General features: G+C 41.6%; 3 protein-coding genes across 9 annotated transcripts in view; 2 read left to right on the top strand and 1 right to left on the bottom strand.

The window, feature by feature from the left end:
* Positions 1–21,543, top strand: part of HABP2 (hyaluronan binding protein 2) — a 169,126-nt gene extending 147,583 nt beyond the window's left edge. For 2 of the 5 annotated variants that reach the window (XM_038758138.1, XM_038758139.1), the window contains 11 exons: positions 6,412–6,531; positions 8,243–8,350; positions 10,466–10,582; positions 11,167–11,286; positions 13,113–13,284; positions 15,961–16,058; positions 17,202–17,454; positions 18,176–18,318; positions 19,143–19,277; positions 19,952–20,097; positions 20,873–21,543. In XM_038758138.1, the coding sequence (XP_038614066.1) occupies positions 6,412–6,531; positions 8,243–8,350; positions 10,466–10,582; positions 11,167–11,286; positions 13,113–13,284; positions 15,961–16,058; positions 17,202–17,454; positions 18,176–18,318; positions 19,143–19,277; positions 19,952–20,097; positions 20,873–21,049 (1,589 nt within the window). In that variant the 3' untranslated portion in view covers positions 21,050–21,543. Of the gene's footprint in view, positions 1–48; positions 152–6,411; positions 6,532–8,242; positions 8,351–10,465; positions 10,583–11,166; positions 11,287–13,112; positions 13,285–15,960; positions 16,059–17,201; positions 17,455–18,175; positions 18,319–19,142; positions 19,278–19,951; positions 20,098–20,872 lie in introns of those variants that run through there. The other 3 variants (XM_038758142.1, XM_038758141.1, XM_038758140.1) reach the window with 3 other exon arrangements.
* The window catches only part of LOC119938341 (nebulin related anchoring protein), a 66,333-nt gene continuing 62,614 nt past the window's right edge, over positions 21,536–25,254 (bottom strand). For both annotated transcript variants that reach the window (XM_038758136.1, XM_038758137.1), the window contains 3 exons: positions 24,339–24,650; positions 23,612–23,743; positions 21,536–21,827 (listed from right to left, as the gene is read on the bottom strand). In XM_038758136.1, the coding sequence (XP_038614064.1) occupies positions 21,732–21,827; positions 23,612–23,743; positions 24,339–24,650 (540 nt within the window). In that variant the 3' untranslated portion in view covers positions 21,536–21,731. The remainder of the gene's footprint in view (positions 21,828–23,611; positions 23,744–24,338; positions 24,651–25,254) is intronic.
* Positions 24,913–25,254, top strand: part of CASP7 (caspase 7) — a 101,221-nt gene continuing 100,879 nt past the window's right edge. The window contains exon 1 of one of the 2 annotated variants that reach the window (XM_038758143.1): positions 24,913–24,932. The gene's annotated coding sequence lies outside the window, so the exon portion shown is untranslated. The remainder of the gene's footprint in view (positions 24,933–25,254) is intronic. The other variant, XM_038758145.1, reaches the window with a different exon arrangement.

Below are 25,254 nucleotides of genomic sequence, written 5' to 3'. Positions count from 1 at the left end.
ACTGTGGCATATCTGTGTTCTTTTATTCAAAGGAACCATTCTCCTCAGGTGGCTCTTGGTAGGAAACATGGACCAGTCAAGCATAGTGTGGCACTGAAGAGAAAACAGCAACAGGGAGACAAGCCATGAAAGGGAATATGTAAGCCATAAAGTATGCAATTTTGTTGATTTTACCAAAGCATGCAATGCTGTCAACCACCAGGGCTATAGAAATACCTTTTCCAATCTCAGTTATACCAAGAAATGTGCTTAAATCATCCATCTATGTCTCTGTGGAGAATCCAGTGTCAGTTGGATTTGAAATGTCAAATGGAGTCTGACATGACCGTATTTAGGTTCAAAACCTCTGAGGACCTTCCTGGGCAATGATGATTGATGATGCCAATGGGGATCTGATCCTGGGGATTTTTATTCAGTTTCACACATCTGGTAATTGTGTTAACTGGAGCACATGCAAAGTCCCCAGCAGAGTTGCTGAGATCTTGCATATAAGCAAGTGGAGTTCTGGGCCTCAGTCCTACAACCTCCGATGAATGAAAAACTTCCAGCTCTTCCTTCTTCCATCTCAATAATTTGAAGACAAGAATTATCCAGTTTTTCCCTCTTTCTGGATTTGAACTCTGTTAAACTCAACTTTCAAGATAAGCAGTATTGCCTAGGGGACGGATCTCAGGCCTTAGAGTAAGATGGACCTGGGTTCTAATCCCGACTCTGCTACTTGTCTGCTGTGTGACCTTGGGGAAGTCATTTCATTTCTCTGGGCCTCGGTTCCCTCATCTGTAAAATGGGGATTAAGACTGTAAGCATCATGTGGGACAGGAATGTGTCCAATCTGTATAGCTTGTATCTACCCCAGAGTTTAGGACAGTGCCTGACATATAGTACTTAACAAATACCATTAAAAAAAATGAATTCCCCTTTATGGTTGATCAAGAAACTGCCTTTCAAAAGGAAGTTCTGTCTTTTGTGGATTTAAGCCCTGAATCTGAAAACAGACCACAAACTCCCAGAAGTTTCCAGCCCAAGTCTGCTCCAATATGAGTGTTGCTATGTTCCAGGGCAGCTGATCTGGCTAGTGTAGTGGCTTTGGGGTGGCTTATTAGAGAGTGGGGATTTTTGTCCAGGACAGATTTTGTGAAAGGATTAGGAACCTATTCCCACTTCCTCTTCCAGCTACTCAGATTTTTAACTCCCTCTTTTAAGTCTCTAGTGCCCCTCTTCCTCCTCATCTCTAGCCCCTGATGACCTGGACAAGTACTGTGTTGACAAAAATCAAAGCAATCACGGGTGAGCTCAACAAATTTCCCCCTCACCTCTCCATTGCCTCCTTTCATCTAAATCTTGTTTCTCATCCTTCTCAGATATCCCTCAAGAGGGGAACCCCTTCCTGTTTTGTAATCTAACCACTCTGCATCTGACCCCATTCTCTCTCATCCCCTAAAAGTATCATTCCTCTTCCCTCCTCAGCCACGATCTTCAACGTAATGATAATAATAATAATAATAATAATAATAATAATAATGGTGCAATGTTGGTATTTGTTAAGTGCTTACTATGTGCCAAGCACTGTTCTAAGCACTGTGGTAGATACAAGGTCATAAGGTTGTCCCACGTGGGCCTCACAGTCTTAATCCCCATTTACAGATGAGGGAACTGAGGCATAGAGAAGTTAAGTGACTTGCCCAAAGTCACAAAGCTGACAAGTGAGGGAGCTGGGATTAGAACCCATGACCTCTGACTCCCAAGCCCGGGCTCTTACCACTAAGCCATGCTGCTTCTCTTAGTCTAATTCTCTGATGGCTTATTCCCCTCTACCTTCAAACAAGTTTATTTCTTCCCTGTACTTAAAATAAACTTTTTTGGCTCTCACTGTACACTCCAGCTATTGTCCCATCTCCCTACTCCCATTCCATCCAAATTCCTAGATTGGGTTGTGTACATCTGCTTTTTGTTGTTTGTTCTAACAGTGGTTTTATTCTGGTAATTGTTAAGCATTTACTATGTGCCAGGCATTGCACTAAGCACTGGGGTAGATACAAGATCATCAGGTTGGACATAGTCCACAGTCCAGTATTTATTAAGCACTTACTGCATTCCTGGCACTGTCCTAAGCAATGGGGTAGATACAAGCTATTCAGATTGGAAACAGTCCATGTCCCATGAGGGGCTCCCAGTCTTAATCCCCATTTTACAGATGAGGCAACTGAGGCACAGAGAAGCTAAGTGACTTGCCCAAGGTCACACACCAGACAATTGGAAGAGCCAGGATTAAAACCCAGGTCCTATCTCTCAGGTCCAGGCTCTAACCAGTAGAACATGCTGTTTCTTCTACCTCCTCTCTTCCATTTCCCATCTTGACTCTTGACAACTTAGTTTACCTTCCTTTTCATTCCAGTGAGACCACATTCCTCAATGTCATCAATAATAATAATGGTATTTGTGAGAGCTTACTTTGTGCCGGGCACTATACTAATGAACTCCTCCTTGTCCTCCTGCTCCTCATCCTCTGCATCTTCCCCTACTTCCCTGCCCTACTTTCCTCCTCACCAAATCTAATGAACTCTAACCTACTCTACCTTGGCCTTTCATCTGTCTTTGACACTGTGGATCACTCTCTTCTCCTGGAAATGCTAACTTTGGTTTTACCAAAACGGTTCTCTGACCACCCAGTCTCTTTGGCTGGCACTTCTAATGCTTCTCACTAGCCCGCCCGCCCCCGCCCCCCGCCAACCCAAGTGTGACTGTTCCTCAAGTTTCTGTTCTATGACCATTTTATTTTCTTTCTACACTCACTCCCTTGAGCAGCTCATCTACTCCCATGGCTTCAACTTCATCTCTTCTACCTGGTTGATTCCCAAACCTATCCTACTAGCCCCAATCCCTCACCTCCTCTGGGATCTCATATTTCCTCTTACCTCCAAGGCAGCTCTAAATGGATGTTCCACCAGTACTTAAGATCAATGTGTCTATAACTGAGCTCCTCATCCTCCCTCCTAAATCCTTTCTTCCACCAAACTTTCCCATCCCATTTGCCATCACTGTCATCCTTGCTATTTTTGAAGCACACCTTTTTTTGTCATTATCCTTGACTTCTTCCTCTCTTTCAATGTTCATATTTAGTCTGTTGCTAAATCCTATACATTTTTCCTCCATTTCATTTCTCCAATTTGCCCCTTCCTTTTCTTCCAGGTGATTATCATCTCGGTTCAGACATTTATTATGTCCCAGCTCTACTACTGAATCAGCCTTCTCACCATTCTCCACTTTCCCTCAACACCAGTCCATACTTTAAAATATTACCCTATTCACATCTCATGCCACAAAAGCTTTCAATGTTTACCCATTCTTTTCCACATCAAACAGAAACTTCTGACCATTGGCTACAAGGCATTTCATCTGCTTTCTTCTTATTATTTATCCACTCTCTTGTCTCACATATATCATTTCCCTTCCTGCCACTATCTGCAAGTTATTTTAATGTTTGCTTCTATCATTAGCTTGTAACCTGCTTCTTAAAAGCAAGGATTAGGTTCTATTTTACTTCCCTAAGTGCTTAGTACAGTGCTTTAAAAATAGTAGGTGTTTAATAAATATGACAGATGGAGTTGATGAACTTTACAACAAATAGGCTCCTTGAAAAGAGCTTCCGCAATCTATCATTTAAGCCATCAACATCAATAATATATATTGAATGCCTATTGTGTTTAGGACACTGTCCTAAGTACTTGTGAGAGGACTTTACGAAGTGCTGGTAATGGGGTTGGACAAAGTCCCAGTGCCACATGGGGCTCACAGTCTTAATCCCCATTTTATGAATGAGGGAACTGAGGCACAGAGAAGTAAAGTGAATTGCCCAAGGTCACACAGCTGGGATTAAAACTCAGTCCTTCTGACTCCCAGGCTCGGGCTCTATCCACTATGCCACATTGCTTCTCAATCTCAGAGGGTTAATTGATCCTAGCCCTGGTCATCAAGCAGGCCCTCCTGACCTAACCCAGGCAGATGATTGTCTTGATAAATATGTATTTTAAGAGCTATTCCTTGCCTTCCAGTCCAGGACCTAGCAATTTTTCACTGAAAGTTTCCAGTTCTTCTCCTATCATTTTGTCCAAGTTCTTCGAAATAACTGGAGCCATTGGGAAAGTGATTATCTTAAAGCACCTGCTGAGAAAACCAAACTAAATTCTTTAACTGCAAAGAAATAAGTGAATGATAAAATCCTCTTATTACCAAATTCTTTTCTTTCCTTAAAATGTCAGTTTGAAATCTTGAGGGTGAACTTCAGAAAAGTGGGGGTTTTTGCTGTTGTCTCTTTATTTCATCATATTAAATGGACTGAAACTTTACGTGTTCAGGGAAAACAATGGTCTTATCTTCAATTGAGAGCCTCATCTCTGGCTAAGCAACTCCTCTGACACTTGCATTTTGTGGAAATTCTGTTCCTGCAAAACAATGAGCAAAGAAACAGAATCTTGACTTGACATCACAATAAATGCAGTGAAACTTTGGCAAGAAACCAGAGTGGGTGTGCTCAAGAAGAAATTAAAAGATAGTTTATATTAATATGAAAAATACATTCATTGAACAAAAGTGGATTTTTCTAAAGTAAAGCACAAGATAAAAATGATATCCTGGGAAGGAAAAAAAATAAAATAAAACAGTTGATTATCAGTTCGTGGTAGAGTGTTATCCACCAGGCCATCAGACTAGGCCTATAGAAAAACTATTTCACATTAACTATCTGCATTTTCTTGACTTCATTATCATTCATGCCTCTGGAACTCTTCAAAGACATTCCTAAAGGCTGCAGAGACTCCAGCATGAGAAAGCAAAGGCAACTCCACATCCACAACAACTTAATCATATTATGCAGAAGCTACAGTTGATGCCATTAATGTCTTCAGAGCCACTTGGTTCTCAAAATGACTATTTGCATATTGCAGACATCGAAAGCTGAGCCTAAGGAGCATGGAACTTGCATCAATTTTTCAATTGTTCAATGTGGCGGCAATGAATACCAACATGCTTAAGCGGGGTACTTCTTTCCAACTACCTAATTTGCATCATGACACATCAAAGGGGTTATGAAGAAATGCTCCCATATCAGAAAAATATATGCACTCTTTCAGAGTCAGTCTTCAAATCAAGACCAAAGCAAGGAAATCTTATACATTTAGGAAACTGGCAAAGATCCTTTATGGCATTGAGAATATTTGCTGTCCACAAGGAGTTTACAGTCTAGAGGGGAGACAGATATTAATATAAATCAATAAATTATGGTTATGTTAATCAGTGCTGTGGTGGTGAGGGTGGGGTGAATAAAGGGTGCAAACCCAAGTGCAAGGGCACAAATTCATATAAAGATTCTCAAACACAAATTTAAAGAAAATACCCACCCAAAAAAGGTACATCTCAGGGGAGCCTCAGACTCAACCCTGTGAAGCATGTAGGGAAAACTGTGGGGGTCACAAAGGGACCCTGAAAACGAGGGGGCAGCTTAGAGGTTATAGACTAGGAAAGTAGGTCAATGGGGAGTGTTGGAGATAGAGGTTTAAAAGGGGCTTAGAGAGGGAGAGGTGACTGAAGGAAAACAAATAAATTACATGGTAGACAGATGTGGATGACAGGTGGGATGAAACATTAAAAAAAGTCTAGCATGCTTCATCAGGAAGTAAATGGTGCCAGGCTGACGTGGAACCCAAAAACAACCCAGCAGGAATACATAGCAGAAATATACCTGAAGGCCGTGTCATTGGATGGCAGGAGGAAGCTGATATCAATCCGGGAATGTGCCCCAGATGGCACTTGAGTCATTCCACAGTCCAGTCAGCACTGATCTAAGAGATTCGGTGCAACTGAGAGTATGAACTCACTCTCTCCCTAAAATTTCCCAACTGAACTCACTCTACATGTTCACCTCAGTAGGTTACAAACTTGCAGTATTTTGTGTGGTATCCTGCCTGACACAAGTGTTCAGCCACCTGACATTCACCCCTGACAGAAATGTAAACTTCAATAGAGCTAATAGCGTAGAAGAGATTGCCACTTCTGGAATGTAAGACACTCTCCCACAAAGTGTGGAGTTGGATGTTAATTGGTGAATGAGACAATGTTTTATGTTGCAGATAGGTTTGAATTTGTAGATTGTGTAGTCTAATGGACAGGATACTGTACTGAACTCAGGGCACCTAAATTCTAGGGCAACTTCCTACTGAATCATTGATAGGCTTCATCAGCTCTCTAGGCCTCATTTTTCCCATCTGGAAAATGGGAGAATAATGTCTGTGCTTTTTAATGAAGAGAATAATTGGAAGTTTCTGTTTGAGATATATGCAGGAACAATTTGTGGAAAAGTGCTATGAAACACAAGCTATTGCTGCTATTTTGCTTAAACATGCTTTACCTTCCCAGATTGGATTATTGACGACTACCAGTACAGTGATGAATATTATGATCTGGAAGCAACTACTGCAGTTGTCACTGAAGACTCAGATTATTTCAACTGGGCATTTGAGTACTCCATGGAAGAGGGTATAAAATTAGGCCCTAAGTATATTTTTCTTGAAGGGAAAAAAAAATTTCAGCTTCTTTTATGCCACTGTACTCCTGCTACTTCTCTCTGTCTTAACTTTTCAGTGTTGTCTCAAAATGTCTGCATCAAAGGAATTATTTAAAAGGAATTGGTTTCAGTGATATCCTTTGTATTAGTCTTGTAAGAAGTCTCTGTTTTATCTCTTCTTGGTACAGGACTGTTTCTGATAAGGTAAAGCAGTTCTGATTGCTACACAAAAAACACCAGCTTATTTGCCTAGGAAGCATTTGCTGAAACTGTCATGTTCCCAGGCTTGTGAAGTTCTCAAGCTTGTGAACTGTACTGGTATGAAGAGAATGAGTGGAACACAAATAGAAATACACCTGGCTTTTTTCTGTTCTTTCACATTGTTTCCTCATCCAATGAGCCTTGCTGACAGTTGTAAGTATATGTGTGTCAGGGTAGAAAGGCATTGTAATTTAAAAAATAATGAAGCATAAGATACTCAAATAAGAAAGCGGTTGATCTTAGAAAACTTCGCTGTCCAACTGAAAGGGAACACACTTTACAATCCCTTCTTAAGTGCAGAGAAGGGAAGTTAAACTTGAAAATGGGTCAGTCAGGCATGGAAAGACCTCATGGTCTGGCAGAATGAAAATAAGCCAGTCAGAAGATCTTGACTTCCACCTCTGCCACTGAATTTCTGTGTGACTTTGGGCAGGGTTCTTCACCAGTCTTGTAAAATAAGAATAATAATACTTACTGCCAGGATGAAACCAAATAAACTCTAATTAGCACTTTTAACTGGCCCATAAAAATAGAGTGCTAAACAAAGAGGGAGAGTCAAAGTAGAGCTCCTCAAAGAAAATAATATAAAGTAGATTATCTAAGATCCAGAAAATTGGCCAAAACAATACGAAATATTAAAAACAGTGATTGAAAGCACAATAAATATAGTTACATGACAAATTAGTTTCTTTTATATTATGCTCTCAAGCACCCAGAATAATAAATACCCTGGAATAATAAATACTACAGAATAAATGAAGATAGGAAAAATACCCTAAATTCCTACGAGCTTTGTGGCTCACTCTCTTTATTAAGTACCACCGCGGCAACTTGAAATAAACCAATGTTATTATCAAACTCCCCTTCACAGGAGGAAGCCTATAACTTGACCTTCCCAAAATTTCAGTGAAGATGAAGTGATCATTTGGAATAAACACATGAGTGGGAATTAAAAGAATCCTCTATTTATTCCTGGTAATCCTTGCCACTGGATAGTAAACTCAATGAGAGTAGTTATCGTATCTTCTAACTCTATTTTACTCTCCATAACACACAATATAGTACTCTGCACAAAACAGAGAGTCGACCATAATGATGGTGCTTATGAAATGCTTACTATGTGCTAAGCACTGGGGTAGATAGAAGATAATCAGATCAGACACCATCTCTGTACCACACAAGGGTCATGACGGAAGAAGGAGGGAGAACAGGTATTTAATGCCCATTTTGCAGATGAGGAAACTGAGGCACAGAAAACTTGAGTTGCCCAAAGTCACACAGTTGGCAAACAGGGGAGTAAAGAGTATTCACTGGATTTCATGACCTCTCACCCCATGCTCACTTTACTAGATCACACTCAATAAATACTACTCATTAACTACGTTCAGTATTTCTAACCTGCACCTCTTTGCAAACCCATAGATCCATGTTCATCCAATCCCTGTCAGAACGGAGGGGATTGTGTTGTGAGCGGTCTTTCCTTTAAGTGTAGCTGTCCAGCACCTTTCACTGGAACCAGGTGTCAGAGAGGTGAGTCTGGTTTCCTAACATGGCTTTAGCAGGGGAATTGCATAGCTGCAATGGCAATGGCCTATCTCAGCTAGGCCCGGTTTTGAGGCTGGGGTTGGGAAACTTCCAGATTTGCCACTTGTGTTTGAGTTACTGAGGCCACAGCCAATTCTTGTGAAGCACCATGACCTAATACAAAGAGCACAGGCCTGGACAACAGAAGGACCTGGGTTCTAATCACAGCTCCACCACTTGTCTGCTGGGTGACCTTGGGCAAGTTGCTTAACTTCTCTGGGCCTCAGTTACCTCATCTGTAAAATGGGAATTAAGACTATGGGATATGGACTGTGTACAAACTGATTAGCTTGTATCTACCCCAGGATTTAGTACAGTGCCTGGCACATAGTACACATTTAACAAATACCACAATCATTGTTAATCATCATTATTAAATACCATTAAAGCAAACAAACCAAAGCAGATGTACACAACACATTCTAGGAATTGGTAGTATGGAGATGGAACAGTAGCCGCAGGGTACAATGAGAAGCTGAAAATTTTATTTTAAATACATGAGAGATATAAGCATGTTCGAAGGCAGGGGGGAATGAGCCAGTGAGTAAGCTCTTAACAAACTCCATAAACAAAAATTTTCCTCTACCAAGAAAAGAGGTAGCTCCTCCTATTTCCAAAGGAGGATGAGGGGAGAAGAAACCAGGACTCCATTCTCCCCTCCCAGCCAGCTAGGCCTCCCCTTTTTTGACCCCTTTGGTCATCTACCAGTCACTTCCCAGCTTCCCTAGCAACTCCTGGCTCCAATATACAGCTGGACACATGGGGCTCACACTCTTAATCCCCATTTTACTGATGAGGCAACTGAGGCCCAGAGAAGTTAAGTGACTTGCCTAGGTCACACAGCAGACCTGTGAAAGGGCCAGGATTAGAACTCAAACCCTTCTGACTCCCAGGGTCATGCTCTATCCACTAAGCCATACTGCTTCTCAATTTCAGAATTACACCCCTCATCTCTAGCTACAGATCTGGGCTTAGGTTTCTCTTCCTGTTTCCCATGTGGCCACTCTTCCACCAGTCCCCTACCCACTCCTCATTTTATTCACGGTTTAAATATGCCTCTCCACATCATCTTTCCACAAACCCTGACTCTTCTTAACAGACTGCCACGAAAGTCACTGAAGAAAATGAAAATGTGATAGATAATATTATAATATTTGTAAGTGTGGGGGTGTTCATATGTGTGTACAGTATACACATTCATTTTCTGAGATGATGCTACTGTGAATGAGATATTATCATCCTATTCAGGGAGGTTAGGGGCAGCTGAAAAGACCTAAATGGCTATGTGTATGAAAGATCACCCTTACTGCACTGGTTCACTTACCACTTGCAGCAGCTGCTTCTGCCTCAAAATCTACTTAGCGTCCTCCTCGTCTTCCTGAAGGCACTACTCAAGCAGATCTATTCTCCTCCTGATGGCAGCCTGCCGGCATTCTTATACACATTTGACACCAAAGTCTCTGGCAGTTGAATGACGTGGAAGTGCAGGTGGAATGTTAGGCAGCTGCTTTCATTTTTTTATACTATATTCAGGTTAAAAACTTGAGGAATGGTAAGAGCTGTTGAGAATGTTTTGGTCTCAGTTCAGTAACTAAAAAGAAGCAGTGTTGCCTAGTGGAAAGAGCACAGGTCTGGGAGGCAGAGGACCTGGGTTCTAATTCTGCCCCTGCCACTTGCCTACTCTGTGACCTTGAGCAAGTCATTGAATTTCTCTGTGCCTCAATTTCTTCAACTTCAAAATCAATCAATCACTTGTATTTATTGTGTACTTTCAGTGTTAAATACCCATTCTCCCTCCTAAGACTGCGACCCCCATGTGGGACAGGTACTGCGTTCATCCTGATTATCTTATATCCACTCCAGTGCTTTGAACAGTGCTTGACACATAGTAAGTGCTTATCAGTACAGCTATTATTAATAGAAGGTACCACGGCTCAGTCCAAAGTGGCCTCAGTAAATCCTGGCACAAATTAATCACTGGCATTGTTTCAATGTAAGAGTGATAAATACACCTAACAGACTATTCTACTGATTTCCCTATTTTATTTGAATCAACAACAGTGAAAAACAAGTGCATAAAGAATGTGTGCGGTAGAGGGGAATGCCTTATCACGAGAACTGAGCCCTTTTATCAGTGTGCTTGTAAGCACCCCTACACTGGTCCGGCCTGCATCAAAGGTAAGGAAGTTGGGCTCATTTTATCCTGAGGTTTTAATTGAATTAGACTCTAACTGGACTCTAACTGTGGTGTAACAGGGGTATATCCAGGGATGATTTGGCCAGTTTTCCACATGCTATGTATGGTCAGTCAGAGATAATTCAGTACATACTTGAGTTTACAATGCAGTAAGTTTTTGAAAAGAATATAATTGTCCTTTAAAAACATTCTATGTCTTGTAATTTTAATTTTGGCCATCTTAGTTAGAAGTGGGGAAGTTTTCTGCATGTACGAGGACTGAGATTTGGCAAACTGATAGGTGTGCTTGGAAGTCCTACAGGACCCATGCATTAGGTTTGAAATGGATTCTTTTTAGGTAAGAATGAAAGCCTTAATGTTCATTTTACTGCTAATTTCTTAACCAGAAACTGACTGTTGGCTTCTTGAAGGCAGGTACCATGGCTTGTTTGGTTTCTTTAACTCTTTAGAGCAACCAGGAGAGTGCTAAGCATACAGTGGAAGTCAACTGTTACCACTGAACGCGTGAATTGCGGTTCCCAATGGGAGTCTTGGAACTTCATGAGCTTATTTTCCATGTTGGCAGCAATTCCAGCCTGTAGACCAAATCCTTGCCAAAATGGAGGTGTCTGCTCCCGGCACAGAAGGAGGTCCAAGTTTACCTGTGATTGCCCACTTGGATTTTCAGGGAAAATCTGTGAAATAGGTACGTTAACTTGAAAGAGGTAGAGCTCCTTTCTTTTCATCTGACAGGTGACATTTTGTCAATCAGTAGCATTTGTTGAGCACTTACTAAGCACTTGGGAGAGTACAATAAAGTTAGTTGATGTGATCCCTGCCCTCACTTAATCAATATGTGTTTTGTTGCCAAAATGTGTTTCTCCTCAAGGCTCTGGGAGAATAATCTTGCAATTTATTTCTCTGTTGTTTTCTCATCAAGGCAACAGAAAGATAAAGAAGTGCCCACTTATTGCGAGGTGAGGTGGAGAGTTAGGAATCGAAGACTTTTTCTGTCTGAGTGATTACAATTTAAACTTAAAATATATGAAATTCTGGCTGTGATCCATGAAATCATGGATCTAGAAGAGTTTTTAAGTGGTCGCCTGCTCAAGAAAAATCTGGAAACAAATATGCAGAGGCCCAGAAAGCCAGAAACAGAGTTAGAGATGAGACAGAGCCATAGACTGAAGCTAGAGGGGAGTAGAGAGAGGAGAAAACTGGCCATCAAGATGGCAGGAAGTGGACACCAGGACTGGAGAGAAACTGAAGGTGAAAGTGGAGAAACTGGAGCAAAACAATAAAAGGGCCAATGCCAGAGATGGGGAGGGTTGAGACAGGAGGAGCAGAAAAGTAGAAAAGCTTACCTGGGTCTGAATGTGAGCATAATTCAGGCCTTTGCTGGGGGCTGGTTAGCCACCTTTTTTTGTGAGTTTGGAGGTAAGTTTGCTAAGGGTGGGTGGTGGTGGCAGGAATCTTGGTTCATTCACTGCTGTTGGGTTGCCAGAACTGCTGCTTGGAGGAAACTACAGTTGGGTGGTGAGTAGTTGGGCCACTCCGAGGTCTAGCTTGGCTGTGGTGCATGGTGAATTTTAAAGTCACACTTTCAGAACAGGCTACATTATGCACCTCAAAATAACACATACCCCTTAGCCTGAATCTTTACAAAAATGATAGCTGTTGTTCATTACTTACTACTCTTCCCTGTCATACCCACCAGATACCTGCTCATTAAGGCTGTAGAAATTATCTCTGCCATTGCATGACTCAGTGGAAAGAACACGGACTTTCGAGTCAGAGGTCACGGGTTCAAATCCCGGCTCCGCCAATTGTCAGTTGTGTGACTTTGGGCAAGTCACTTAACTTCTTCTGTGCCTCAGTTAACACATCTGTAAAATGGGTATTAAGACTGTGAGCACCCAGTGGGACAACCTGATCACCTTGTTACCTCCCCAGTGCTTTGAACAGCGTTTTGCACATAGTAAGCGCTTAATAAATGCCATTATTATTATTATTGTTGTTATTATCATTATTATTATTATTTCCAACCCACCTACAACTTCTACCCAAGCAATTAACTATTTTAACATAGCATGGCTTGAGTTGTATTTCTACAATGTTATCTTGACAACATTTAGACAAAACAGATAGCATTGAAAGAATGGTAAATGTATGTTGAACTCCCATGGAATAACAGGAGATTAGATGGCTGTCTTCCTAAATTCTCCTGTGGAGTTGGTGCTTGAGTCCTGGAGAAAGAGAGTGGAGAATCAAGAGAGGATACCCCAAAAGGGAATTTAACCTTTCTTCCAGGGTTCCCTAGGAAGAGTTCCTGAAAAGCAATCTTCACTTTGCCAAAAGAAAATTACAGAAAACCACGTTATCATCCCATCTCCTTCTTTCCTCTCTCCTACCATACCTCTAAGTTTGTTATCTCCCAGAGGCAATTTTCAGGTCACCACCCTAATGGTTCCATACTGTCAGGGACGTTGGAAAAGACTCTTCATTTTAACATCACTGTCTTCTTCCCTGGAGGTCCCCAAGACTGTTATGTAGGAGATGGCCACAAATACAGAGGGAATGTGAGTAAGACTGTCAACCAGCACGTCTGTCTTCACTGGAACTCTCACCTCCTCTTGCAGGAGAATTACAATATGTTTATGGAAGACGCAGAAGAATATGGCATTGGGGAACATAATTTCTGCAGGTAAATCACCCTTCCCACTATTTCTTTCCATTGCTCTCTCTCTGTGCCAAAGCCTGTTTTTCTGGGTATTCCCCTGGTTTCATTCTCTATTGATCTCCACTGTCCTGAGTGAAATCTCACAGCAAATTATCCATCCTCCTCCTCAGTAGGACTCTTCCAAGGCCATGCTAAGGCTCTGTGGCATCCAAAGGGTCACCATCACTCTTACTTCTTGAAGCACATGGATGGCCCTGCTTTCATATAAACTTTCTCTCCTGGCACAATAAGGTTAAACTAGGGTAGATGCAGTTGGCTAGGCACAGAGTAGCCCCTCAAAAGGAAATGGGCCCCCCATGGGCATGACAGAGTTCCCAAGAGCAGTGTGGAAGAACAGGGGTCTGAGTGTTGGAGGATCTGTGCCCAGCTCTGCCATTTGTCTGCTGTGTGACTTAACTTCTCTGGCCTCAGTTCTCTCTTATGCAAAAGGAGGATTCAATACCTTTTCTCCTTCCTACTTAGACTGTGAGCCCCACGTGGGACCTGATTGTCTTGCATCTACCCCAGCATTTAGTACAGTACTAGGCATATAGGAAGCACTTAACAAACACTGAAATTAATACCACTGAAGCATTTCCCCAACCATTTAGGCAATTTTGCCCCCAACTTGGAGACTTTTCTACTTCCATGTTATGATTGGGGCAAATGAACCTACTTTCTGCTTCAGGTCTTGTTTCACAGGTCATAATAATAATACTAATGATGGTATTTGTTAAGTGCTTACTCTGTGCAAAGCACTGTTCTAAGTGCTGGGGGGATACGAGGTGATCAGGTTGTCCCATGTGGGGCTCACAGTCTTAATGCCCATTTTACAGATGAGGGAACTGAGGCACAGAGAAGTGAAGTGACTTGCCCAAAGTCACACAGCTGACAAGTGGTGGAGTTGGGATTCAAACCCACGACCTCTGACTCGGGCCCGGGCTCTTTCCAATGAACCACGATCCATCAATACATACATACACTAGGCAAGTATCATAGGTTGACTGAAAGGCATTTACTTGATGCCTTCTCTATATATTTGGAGCACGTTGACCTCCTGGATTTTCTCTGGCAGAACTCTCCCCTAAACATTAGGTATCTTGAGTATGTATCATAATGTTAAATCCAGAGGTTAGAGCTAGATGAGCCAATTATCTGAATGGTTCAGGAAGTAAAATTACATTTTGACCCCAATTATCAGTGGCATAGAGTGACATGCAGCCAAAATGGATATAGAAAGAGAAACAGATACAGAGACGAAAAGAGACAAAGACACAGACACAAAAAGACAGTGAGACCTCTAGACTCTAATCTCACTGTAGGCAGGGATGAGTCATTTATATCGTTGTACTCTCCCAAGCGCTTAGTGCAGTGCTCTGCACACTGTAAGTGCTCAATAAATATAACTAACACCTTCATCTTCCACCCTTCACACATACATTCACTCACACAAATGGCCACACACTCTCTCACACCCACACATGTTACGCCTTCTCACTCGTGCATTCATTCATCCAGATGATTTTCTCCATGAAGGACAGTTAGCAGAAGGAGGAGATGGCCCCACTGACCCACTCGTATCTTACCTAAGACACCACTGTCTGGAGACACTACTCTATCATCTCTGTTCTCAGTAACAATAATGATGATAATAATAATAATAATATTTGTTAAGCACTTACTATGTACCAAGCACCATACCAAACACGGGGATAGACATAAAATAATCAGATTGAACACAGTCCCTGTCTCCCAAGAGGTTCACAGTCTAACGGGAGAGGAAGAACAGGTACTGAGTCTCCATTTCACAGATGAGGAAACTGAAGCACGGAGAAGATAAGTGACCGGCCCAAGGTCACACCGCAGCAGGCAAGTATCAGAGCTGAGATTAGAACCTAGGTCTTCTGATTCCCAGGCCTGTACTTTTTTCAGTAGGCCTCACAGCACAGAGGCCTCTTTCATTCTAACTGCAGGTATGTTGTTCCCTTGAAATACTGCAGTCACTCAGACGATGACAGAGACCAGAAAATCTCCTGATGCTATGGAGTTTGCGAGCAATCTGCGAGAGACTGAAGGGGCCTAGTGGAAAGAGTTATGACTGTGAATTGAGACTGAGGTTCCAGTCACAGCTGTGCTATTGGGCTGCTGTGTAATCTGGGACAGATTACATTTCCTGATCTGTTCAACAGGGATAAAGATACACCCCTCTTCCCAGCCCACAAAGGTGACAAAGATACTTAACTGACATGCAAGCACTTTGGAAAAAAGGAAGTCCCATATGATACAGAATATTATTACAGTGCTTGCAGGCCACAGAGGAGAAACAGCTGCCTAGTGGATAGAGCATGAGCCTTGGAGTCAGAAGGTTCTGGGTTCTAATCTCAGCTTTGCCATTTGTCTGCTGTATGACCCTGGGCAAGTCACTTAACATCTGTGTTCCTCAGTTACCTCCTCTGTATTATGGGGATTAAGACTGCGTCCACGTGAGACAGGGACTGTGTCTAACCTGATTAACTTGTATCTACCCCTGTGCTTAGTACAGTACCTGGTACACAGTAAGAGCTTAGCAAGTACAGTAAAAAAAAAATTGATGGAGAAATGCAAAAGTGTCACACTAGGGCTTATCACTACTGTTAAGGTATTGAAATCTGCTCTTTTCAGGAATCCAGATGGTGACTCACAACCCTGGTGCTTCATTAAGGCAAACAGTAACAGAGTGAAATGGGAGTACTGTGAAGTCACCCAATGCTCATCCTCAGGTAAAGAGATGTAGATATGTGGTATGTGCACATCCACGTACAGAGTTGCATAAACATGCAAATATGTATCCTTGCCCTTCTCAGTCAAAGAAAGCAGCTCTGTCTAGTGGATGGAGAACTGGCTTGGAAATTGGAGAATCTGGGTTCCAGTCCCTGCTATACCAAAGAGCCCCAGTGTGACCTTGGACAAGCCACTGAATTGTGATACTATCTGTGAAAGCATTTAGTGTTTTTAGGTAGAAAGACACTTCAGTAATCCAAGAGGTAGTAATTAGTACTACTGTGTTTATCATTACTATTACTGTTATTGCTTTTCTTACGGTGTTGTTACTAATGAGTTTGAGGGTGGCTAAAGAGAGAGACTGATGAGGAATTTGTATCTTTGCCTGCTTAGGTGGCCTTCCCTCTCAAATGTACCTGAGAATTCCTCCTCACCCCATGGTCTACATGGAATTTCCCTTCTCACTCCTGGACTACATGGAAACTTCCTCTTTACCCCATGGACTACATATTGCTTTTCCTCCAATGGCACAATCCTCAACTTTGCCCACATGGTGACCTGTCTACCTTTTTGTCTTATTCTCCCATTCTTTCATACTCATTTCCTCTCCCCTACTCCCTTCTGCACCGCTCTTGCCTTTCAATTTGTCCCCCTTAATTCACTTCTCCCTCAGGCCGACAGCACTACTGTACATATCCGTAATTCATTATTTACATCAATGTCTTTCTCCTCCTCTAAACTGTGTGCTTGTTGTGGGTAGGGAACATGTCTACCAACTCTGTTATATTGTTATAGTGTACTCTCCCAAGCACTTAGCACTGTGCTTTGAACACAGTAAGCACTCAATAAATATGACTGATTGATTGATTGATTGATTGATGTCCTAAGAGCCATTGGTTGGGAAGTTTGGATCTGAGGCAAAATTTAGCATGAAAGCATCATTTCCCTGACTCAGCTCAATTCTTGATCTCCTGTGCCACAGCTTCTTAGTTATCCTAAGGTTATTATGCATCTAGTTTGCTTCTTGAACCCATTGGCAAGTGGAGAATTTGGATGTGGAAGGTGGGTTTTAAGGGCTACAAGGAGTGTGGGGGTGTTACCTGGCATTTCCTTATTAGTCCTGTTTTTCTCTGTCACCACAGAAGCCCTAGTGCCCAAAGAGACCCTCATCTTGTCTCAACCCCTAGTGGATGTGTTCAGCACATGTGGCAAGCCAGAGACCAGCCAAATAGTCAAAAGAATATATGGAGGATTCAAGACTACGCCTGGCAAGCACCCTTGGCAAGCATCTCTCCAGAGCACACTTCCTCTGACTGTCTCCATGCCTAAAGGGCATTTCTGTGGTGGCACCTTGATCCAGTCCTGCTGGGTTCTGACCGCTGGACACTGTACTGAGTAAGTTCTCTGTTCTAGAAGCAGAATGATAATTGACAAGGGTGAGGTTGGGAGGAGCAGAAATGTGGTGGTTCTTCAAAATGGAAGCAAGTGGTTTCCATGTAACGTCTTCAGTTGTATTTGAATGCCGAGGTTGGGAATGTTCCAGAAGCCCAGTGGTGAATAGCAAAAGGGGAAGATTTGTCAGCACTAATAGAGGGTCCTCCCTGATGGAGCCTAATCTCTCACTAGCTAAAGATCAATTGTCCTTCTGTCCTGTTCCCATGTTGACACCCACAATCTGCAATGGTGCCCTTCTTCTAGGTAAATACTGGGGCAGAATGAAAATAAGAGTCTTATCCCAATGGGAAAAAAGTTAAATACATCCTGCATTCTCTTAAATATCAATCACCTGCCACAATTTTAGGGGTGATCAATATGTAGTTCCGTGTTATCTGCAGCAGTATTGAGGAGAGGAATTCAGGAATGGCAGGTTGCCTGCATCATAGCACATTGCATTGTTGGGTTTCAATGGCTAGTTGGTCATGATCAAGGATATCAGATTCTTTCAACAGTTTGCATCTCTTGTCGGAGCTCAAAAATACCTTTGGCAAAATATTGAAGGGGCTAATGAGTGCTTTGGAGGCTTACTGAGTTCATAAATTGGCTGATTTCCAAATGCCCAGGGATGGGGTGTCACCAGATAAAATTTCACCCAGTGTTCTCTATTCCTCCATTCTAGGATCAGACCCAAAAACCTACAGGTTGTGCTAGGGGACCAGGACCTGCTCAAGAAAGAATTCCATGAACAAAGGTTTGATGTGGAGAAGATAATTAAATACCAAAATTATCATGAAAAAAATGGCATACCCTATAATGATATAGGCAAGTATTGCCCATTTATGGCTGTGTGTTGGGGATCCTCATTTAAGGGGTATTATATGGATTTTCCTCCAAAGAAAGCCTAATATTTGAAAATGTTGGAAAGATGTAGTGTGGTCTAGTGGAAAGAGCACAGGGCCAGGAGTCAGGAGACCTGTGTTCTAGCCCAAACTCTGCCACTTGCCTCATGTGTGACCTTGGGCAAGTCACTTAGCCTCTGTATGACTCAGTTTATTCATGAGTAAAATGGGACTAAAATATTTTTTTTCCTTCCTGTTAGACTCTGAACCCCTGTTAGACTGTGAGGACAGGAACTGTAACCAATCCAATTGTTTTATACTTACCCCGGTGCTTAGCACATATGAATGCTTAATAAATACCTCTATTATTATTTTACCAACCACAGGAAACTTCAATATGATGTTAGATCACTCTTCCTGATCTTCATTTATTCCAAGTTGTTTTAGCTCTTAGAGGTCTGTTATCAATGTAGCAGTGCCCTGACAAATGAGCTTGATATATAGTAAGCTTTACTAAATACCACCATTATTATTAAGGGAGGAAAGATATAAAATCTATATATGTTCCCCACTACTCTATGTAGCCTGGGAGGCTTTCAACATGATGTCTGGGTGAGTGAAATTTATTCATAACCCTAGTATTCAGGACAGATTTGTCCAGAAACAGGAGCAGAGTATAAATAATGACATTTTTTTGAAACCATGTAGTCATTCATGTTATCCAGCAGTTTGAGGTTGACACAATCTTTGACATGAGGTGATGCCTCTGATTATCCACTGATTACTCTTCTCTTGATTGACGTTCAGCTCTGGTGAAACTAAAGCCAGTAGATGGTCACTGTGCTCAGGAAACTAATTATGTGAAGATTGCATGTTTGCCTGACTCTCCATTTCCTGTTGGAACTGAATGTCACATCTCTGGTTGGGGAGAAACAGAAACAGGTGAGGTATTGAGTGACCTAGGATATTTTAATCACTGAAAAGTTCTCTCATTTACATTGCAGCTATTTGACCATGGATGGCCATTTAAACTGATTCTTTTTAAAAACCTTTGGCTTAATAAGTTAAAGCATTAGATGATTTTCATCTAGTAGGTAAGCAATGATAGGTAAATTATTACAGGAATATAATGTGGCATGATATCAATTTAAAACTTAGAATGCTGTGATTCATAGCATCTGTGGATGAAAAGATAGAAGTAAAGAAAGTGAAAGAAAGGATGGTACTACTGCTTATTACTATGGACAGAACTACTGTTCTAAAGTAGGTAAATTTAGTGACTGTATAGATCGATTTGCATACACTGGAAACAGAATAATTCCTGCTCTAAAAATGCAAATCAGCTAATATGTTTGGGTCCTAGTTTGAAATTGTGGCTACCCAGCAGGCCTGTTTTGCTACCCCCTGTAACCTGATTTTACTGTTAAAACTTGGTAAGAATTTCTCTCCTAGTGTTCGTAACAAGTTAGAAACCCACAAAAGGTATTATTAACACTAAGACATTATACAAAAACAGGAATAGCAATTTTCAGAGGAAAAATTGATTCTTTCTTCTTGGAAGAGAAAGGGAATTGCTTCTAACTGAAAAATAATCTTGGCTGTTTACTACATTCTAGGAGAAGGCTCTCGCCAGCTACTGGATGCTAAAGTCAAATTGGTCTCCCATTCCCAGTGTAACTCTCAGCGGTCCTATGATAGTTTGGTTGATGACAGCATGCTCTGTGCAGGCAATGTAAAGAAGCCAAAAGCTGACACATGCCAGGTTTGTCTGTATTTTCGGAACCTCCAACCACTAGTTTAATTTAGAGTTAGGAAATGGAAAATGAAGCACTCAATCTGTGAAACTGTGGTATGTCCATCCTCCTTGAATTGGAACATGGATAATTGTAGCCTTCAAATAATCTCAATTAAGTCATCAGCTGCAACACAGTCCCTTACCAAATCTTATATCTGAATTGATTGGCTCCATATAGGAAAACTGAATGATTTCTGTCTCACCCTCTTGCCTATCCCCAGACAGTGATTGTTGCCCTAGGGAGTTGAGGAGGCATCCCTAATGGTGAATTACATATGCATTATATATGCAAATAGTAGTTGAAAAGACCAGTATACAACTAGCAGATCTATTGCTGTAAGTGGTCTAAGTAGAAAAATGGTCAAAAGACCTGCAGCTAGAGTGCAAAACACAAGCTAGTTTTTTCCACACTTCCAATTGAATAATAATTGAGAGATAACATGTTCCCTCTATATATCTCTTTAGATTTGCAATACTTAACATAGCAACCTCCTCAGACTAACATTCATCCTCTTGCTGAAGGGAAAAACTTATATTGCCTCCTTTGCTGAATGATACATTGTGTGGCCCATAGGAAAGCCACTTTCCTCTTCCCATATGTGTATCCGGGAAAGTTTGCTGATTCCGTTCATATCTTAACCAGTGACTCTCCACATCAGGGTAGGAAGGCTAGTAACAGGTGCAGAGCGGCTACATCATTTTAGTTGTCACTGACAGAACTGGCCTGTCTTGTTTCCTCTAGGGAGATTCTGGAGGTCCTTTAACCTGTGAAAAAAATGGGACCTTCTTCGTTTCTGGAATTGTGAGCTGGGGGGATGAATGTGGAAAGAAATACAAGCCCGGAGTCTATACTGAAGTGACCAAATACCTCAACTGGATCAAAGCCACCATTCAAGGAAATTCTGGCCCATGGTTGTGAGATGGTTTCAAGTTGTGAAAAGTACCCTGACAAATGAGCTCCTTTAATCCCCTGTTCCTCATCAACTTTATTGGTAGGGATTCAGATCTCCCAAGAAATGGCCCCCACCAGCAAGACTGATGGAGGGCTAGAACAGAGATAGCTGCTCCCTGTTAAATGTGTCCCACTGCACCATGAACTCCCTTCTTCCTCATTCAGCAGCTTCAAAACTTCCTTCAGTGATCTTCCCTAGAGCCTCCATTTTATATAGGAATCAAGTGGAAGACCAGGAATACATTTGGCAAGTTTGCCAGCTGACACAAATGATGTTATATTCTTCATCAAGAAGTTATACCCAAATTTCGCCATGGGACTCAATAGAACAACAATTATTTGGATTGTCTTTGAAAGGTTTAATTACACACCAGGTATGTGCTGGGCACTATACAGTTCACAGATAAGAAACCTAGATATTAAAATACTGAATCAAAAATAAAAACATCTGTAGTCATTTATATGGCATTTATTATTTTAAAAAAGAAATCAAAATTGATTTTTTTTTCTGCCATGCTACTCAGAGAGCCAGAGAAACAAACAGCTCTGTAAGAAAATGCTTGAAAACCTAAGAAACCAAATGGGAACTTCTTTTCTGATGCACTAATCTCCTCTCCAGCTCATTTTCCATACACAAGGAGCTGCTGCATTACAGCATCTGTGTCTTCTTCCTTCTTACTTGAAGAATCTCAGTTGCATCTGGATTCACATTTTCCTGCTGATCTCTACTGCACTCTGGCATTCCCTGCAGAAATCAAATATAACATCTTTTGGTAAAACAGGAAGCCGTCTGAGGGAGTAAAGGCTGAAATGTCTTAGAAGCACTGAGAATGTTTTCCTTTCCAAAGAATTCCAGGCAAGAGAGAGACAGATAATTCAATTCTTCACTTGGATATGGCCCCTTCTAGAGAAGCCAACTCACATGGAGAATTGTCCCAATCTGTGGTGTCCTGTCTTGATAATGACTGCTGACAAACAGCTAGTCATTCTCACCTAGAGCTCGGCTCTCAATGCAACACCAAAGAGAGATAATGCAGAAAGTTTAACTTGTAGTTCACTAGAAAAGCTTTCCTTATACCCAGGAAATTAAACAATTCTGTATTTTATATTTGTTTAATAAATGGTTGCCGATTGTGAAAAGTTAACTGGGGAAAAAAAACCAACTTGTTTTACAGTTGTTCAGGTTTTGATTGAAGTTGGAAGAAAAGTGTGTCCTGAATCCTTCCTTCTTCCCTTTTAACTAAAGCTTTTGGGTTCATGGCATGGATGCCCTTAGGGACTTGGTAGCAGACCCACCAAATCCCCTGTTTGTTGACAGCCTTCTCAGTTTGTGGTTTGCTACACCATACCAGTTTTCTGTAGTTTGTTTAGATCTTTGTTTTTTTCAAAGGCTAAAAAATGAGGAACCCAAAGTGGTCTGTTGGGAAGTCTTCTCCGAATGGCTCATTTTATCCACATCCTGAGGCTCTGGGTGTCACTTCATCAAAATCACTCTCTAACAGCAGCTGAGAGATCAACAGTCTGAGTAATGAAAGCCAACATAACTACTCTTTCCAACCCGGAGCACTCTTGGGAAGCTGGATAATCTAGTGAAAAGAGCAGGGATGTGGAAGTCAGAAGACTTGGGTTGTAATCCCTGCTCTGCTACTTTGCCTTCTATGTGACCATGGGAAAGTCACATAACTTTTCTGTGCCTCAGTTTTCTCATCTGTAAATGGGAATTCAATACCTGTTCTCCTTCTTTCTTGGACTGTGAGTCCCATGAGAGACAGGAACTGTGTCTAGCCCGATTATCTTTTATCTACCCCAGAGCTTAGTACAGGGCGTGGCACATAGTAACTGCTTAGCAAAATCAGAAAGAAAAAAATAACACTAAAACATAGTTACAAACCCCATGGGTGTTATCAAGCCCATGGCCTCCATAGCTTCTTTTATTCCAGGCTTCTGACAACTGGGAATTTCTAATCCAGGATGAAAAAGACCTATGGCTTTCTGACCTTTTAACTCTTTGAAGCCTTTCTTATCCCATTTCCTATTCTCTACCCTAAAATCTGATCCCAGATGAAAATGATATGCCGGCACCGAAAGGGGCTGAACGCAAAATAGTTTCAAATCCCAGTCTAACCAAAACAAGTCTGACATACATTTCTGGAGTTGTTAGAGGAAATCAGCATGTCCTATAGTGGGACTAAATAAACAGCAATGTTCTTTTAACCCTTATATGAAGCCTATTACCCCAACACTTAAATATACTTTGCAGGCATGATCTCAGTGCTGTGAGGAAGCACAACACTTCCTCACAGTGATAAAAGAATAAGGAAAAGAATATTGGTAAAAGAATAAGGAAAAGCAATCCAGGGCTCTTTTCTGAGTCCTCTGCTATAACACCTTCCATAGCTGCCAATCATCACCTCTCCTAAAACAGAAACAGCTGTGAAAGAAACTTCATTAAAAAGAAAGTTACTTTAGGGTTCCCAGATAGAAAAAATGTAAAGATAAACCTTAAAAAACTCTTTTTTTTCTACTTACAGAAGGTCTGTGAAGCCTCAGTCCCTGTGTGTTGGCTAGTTCAGCAGCCCTTCGAGCCATTTCCACTTTGTAAGAACCTGGTGGTGTCCAGCCAGTGCCTCTAATCAAGTTCAAGTCAGATTTGTACTTAACCTGGAAAATGGAGACATATCAAGAGAGGGGTGGTGTAAATTTTTGGGGACTGGTCTTGGTCTCTGTGAGTGTGTAAAAATCTTTTGGCTCCTGTTGGAGATGGAACTGAGGTCAAAAAGTTGAAGGAAAAGTAGTAAATTTAGTTTTGTTGCGCCTGTTGCTTGGGAACTAAATTTTCCAGAAGCCAGAGGCCTATATTTCCCAGAATCCTCTGAGAATGAGGGCCAATCTGAAATCTGTAGAGGAACCTTTTAAACTTAGGAGAAGGGATCCTGGCAGGCTCTCTTCTTTTTGCTTGGGCATATTCTGACAGACAGTCTCCAAACAGGCTGCTGGAAGGTCTAGGAAAAACTTTTATCAGTAAAGGAATATTCTGTTTCCTACTGGACTGCTAGCAGAAGCTTGTCTGGTCAAAAGTATCCCCGTTTTCCATATTAGCTCAGGCACCCAATTTTGGCCAACCCTCAGTTTCTAAGATGGCACCTCTGGTAATTCTTTATAAAAATAAAGGAATTAGCCTGAGAGGGATGAGGAGGCCATGGTGCCTGTCGTACAGATGCCCATGACAAGGTCCAAATGGTTACCATGAACTTACATCACTCTGCAGATTGTGGGCCTTTCTTGCATGCCTCATGTTAAGATGCTCAGGATCACAGGTGTAGTGATGTAGGTGCTGCCTGTAATTAACATCACTGATCAGTTGCTGACTCTTCTTTGCTTGGACAAACCCAGGCTGGTCGGCCCGACTCTTGAACTGTGAATTGTTCTTGGCCAATTCCCTCTTATACACATTGTCACTCTGGAGTTTCCCCACGTTGATAAAGTGTCTCATCTTGGGATCTTCGTTTACATTGAGGAATCTGCTCTGCAGTCCGCGGGCCCTTAGGAAGGCCTCTTTGTACCTGAACTACAGTTTACAGAAAGAATTCACTTTAAGTAGGCTTACTCCTTCTCTGAGAACACCCTCATAAACAAAAATACGAGTATTAATTTCTTTTTAACTTCAAATTGTAAGAGAAACTTCCATCTGGCACAATAGCTACCCTTCCTATGTGGTTTCAGACCTGCTCGCAGTAATACATCATCTAGCGATTTTCCCATCAGGGTTTGGACAACTAAACCCACAGACCGAAAAGGTGTCCTTTTGTAACAGATGAACTGGCCAGCTACTTTGACAAATGTAAATCTGGTAAGTACTTAAATGGCTTTGAGATCTATATAGATCAATTCTTGAGAGTGTGATTTTTCAAACAGATCTTCCTCAAACTTTCCCCAGCCCAGACCTCAAAAACACACTTATATTTCAGTTTAAATCTGCAACTTGGATACAGATCAATCAGTGGCATTTATTGAGTACCTACGGAACGTAGAGCATTGTACTAAAACTCAGTCCCTACCCTCAAGGAGCTTACAATCTAATGACAGTCTCTAATGGAACTGAAGGCTTCTAGTTTATTGGCATTCATTCATTCATTCACTTAATCGTATTTATTGAGCGCTTACTGTGGGCA

The sequence above is a fragment of the Tachyglossus aculeatus genome, chromosome 16 (assembly GCF_015852505.1).
Source record: "Tachyglossus aculeatus isolate mTacAcu1 chromosome 16, mTacAcu1.pri, whole genome shotgun sequence".
NCBI lineage: Eukaryota > Metazoa > Chordata > Mammalia > Monotremata > Tachyglossidae > Tachyglossus > Tachyglossus aculeatus.
The sequence above is the reverse complement of the archived record's forward strand: the minus strand, read 5'-3'. Positions and strand labels throughout refer to the sequence as shown.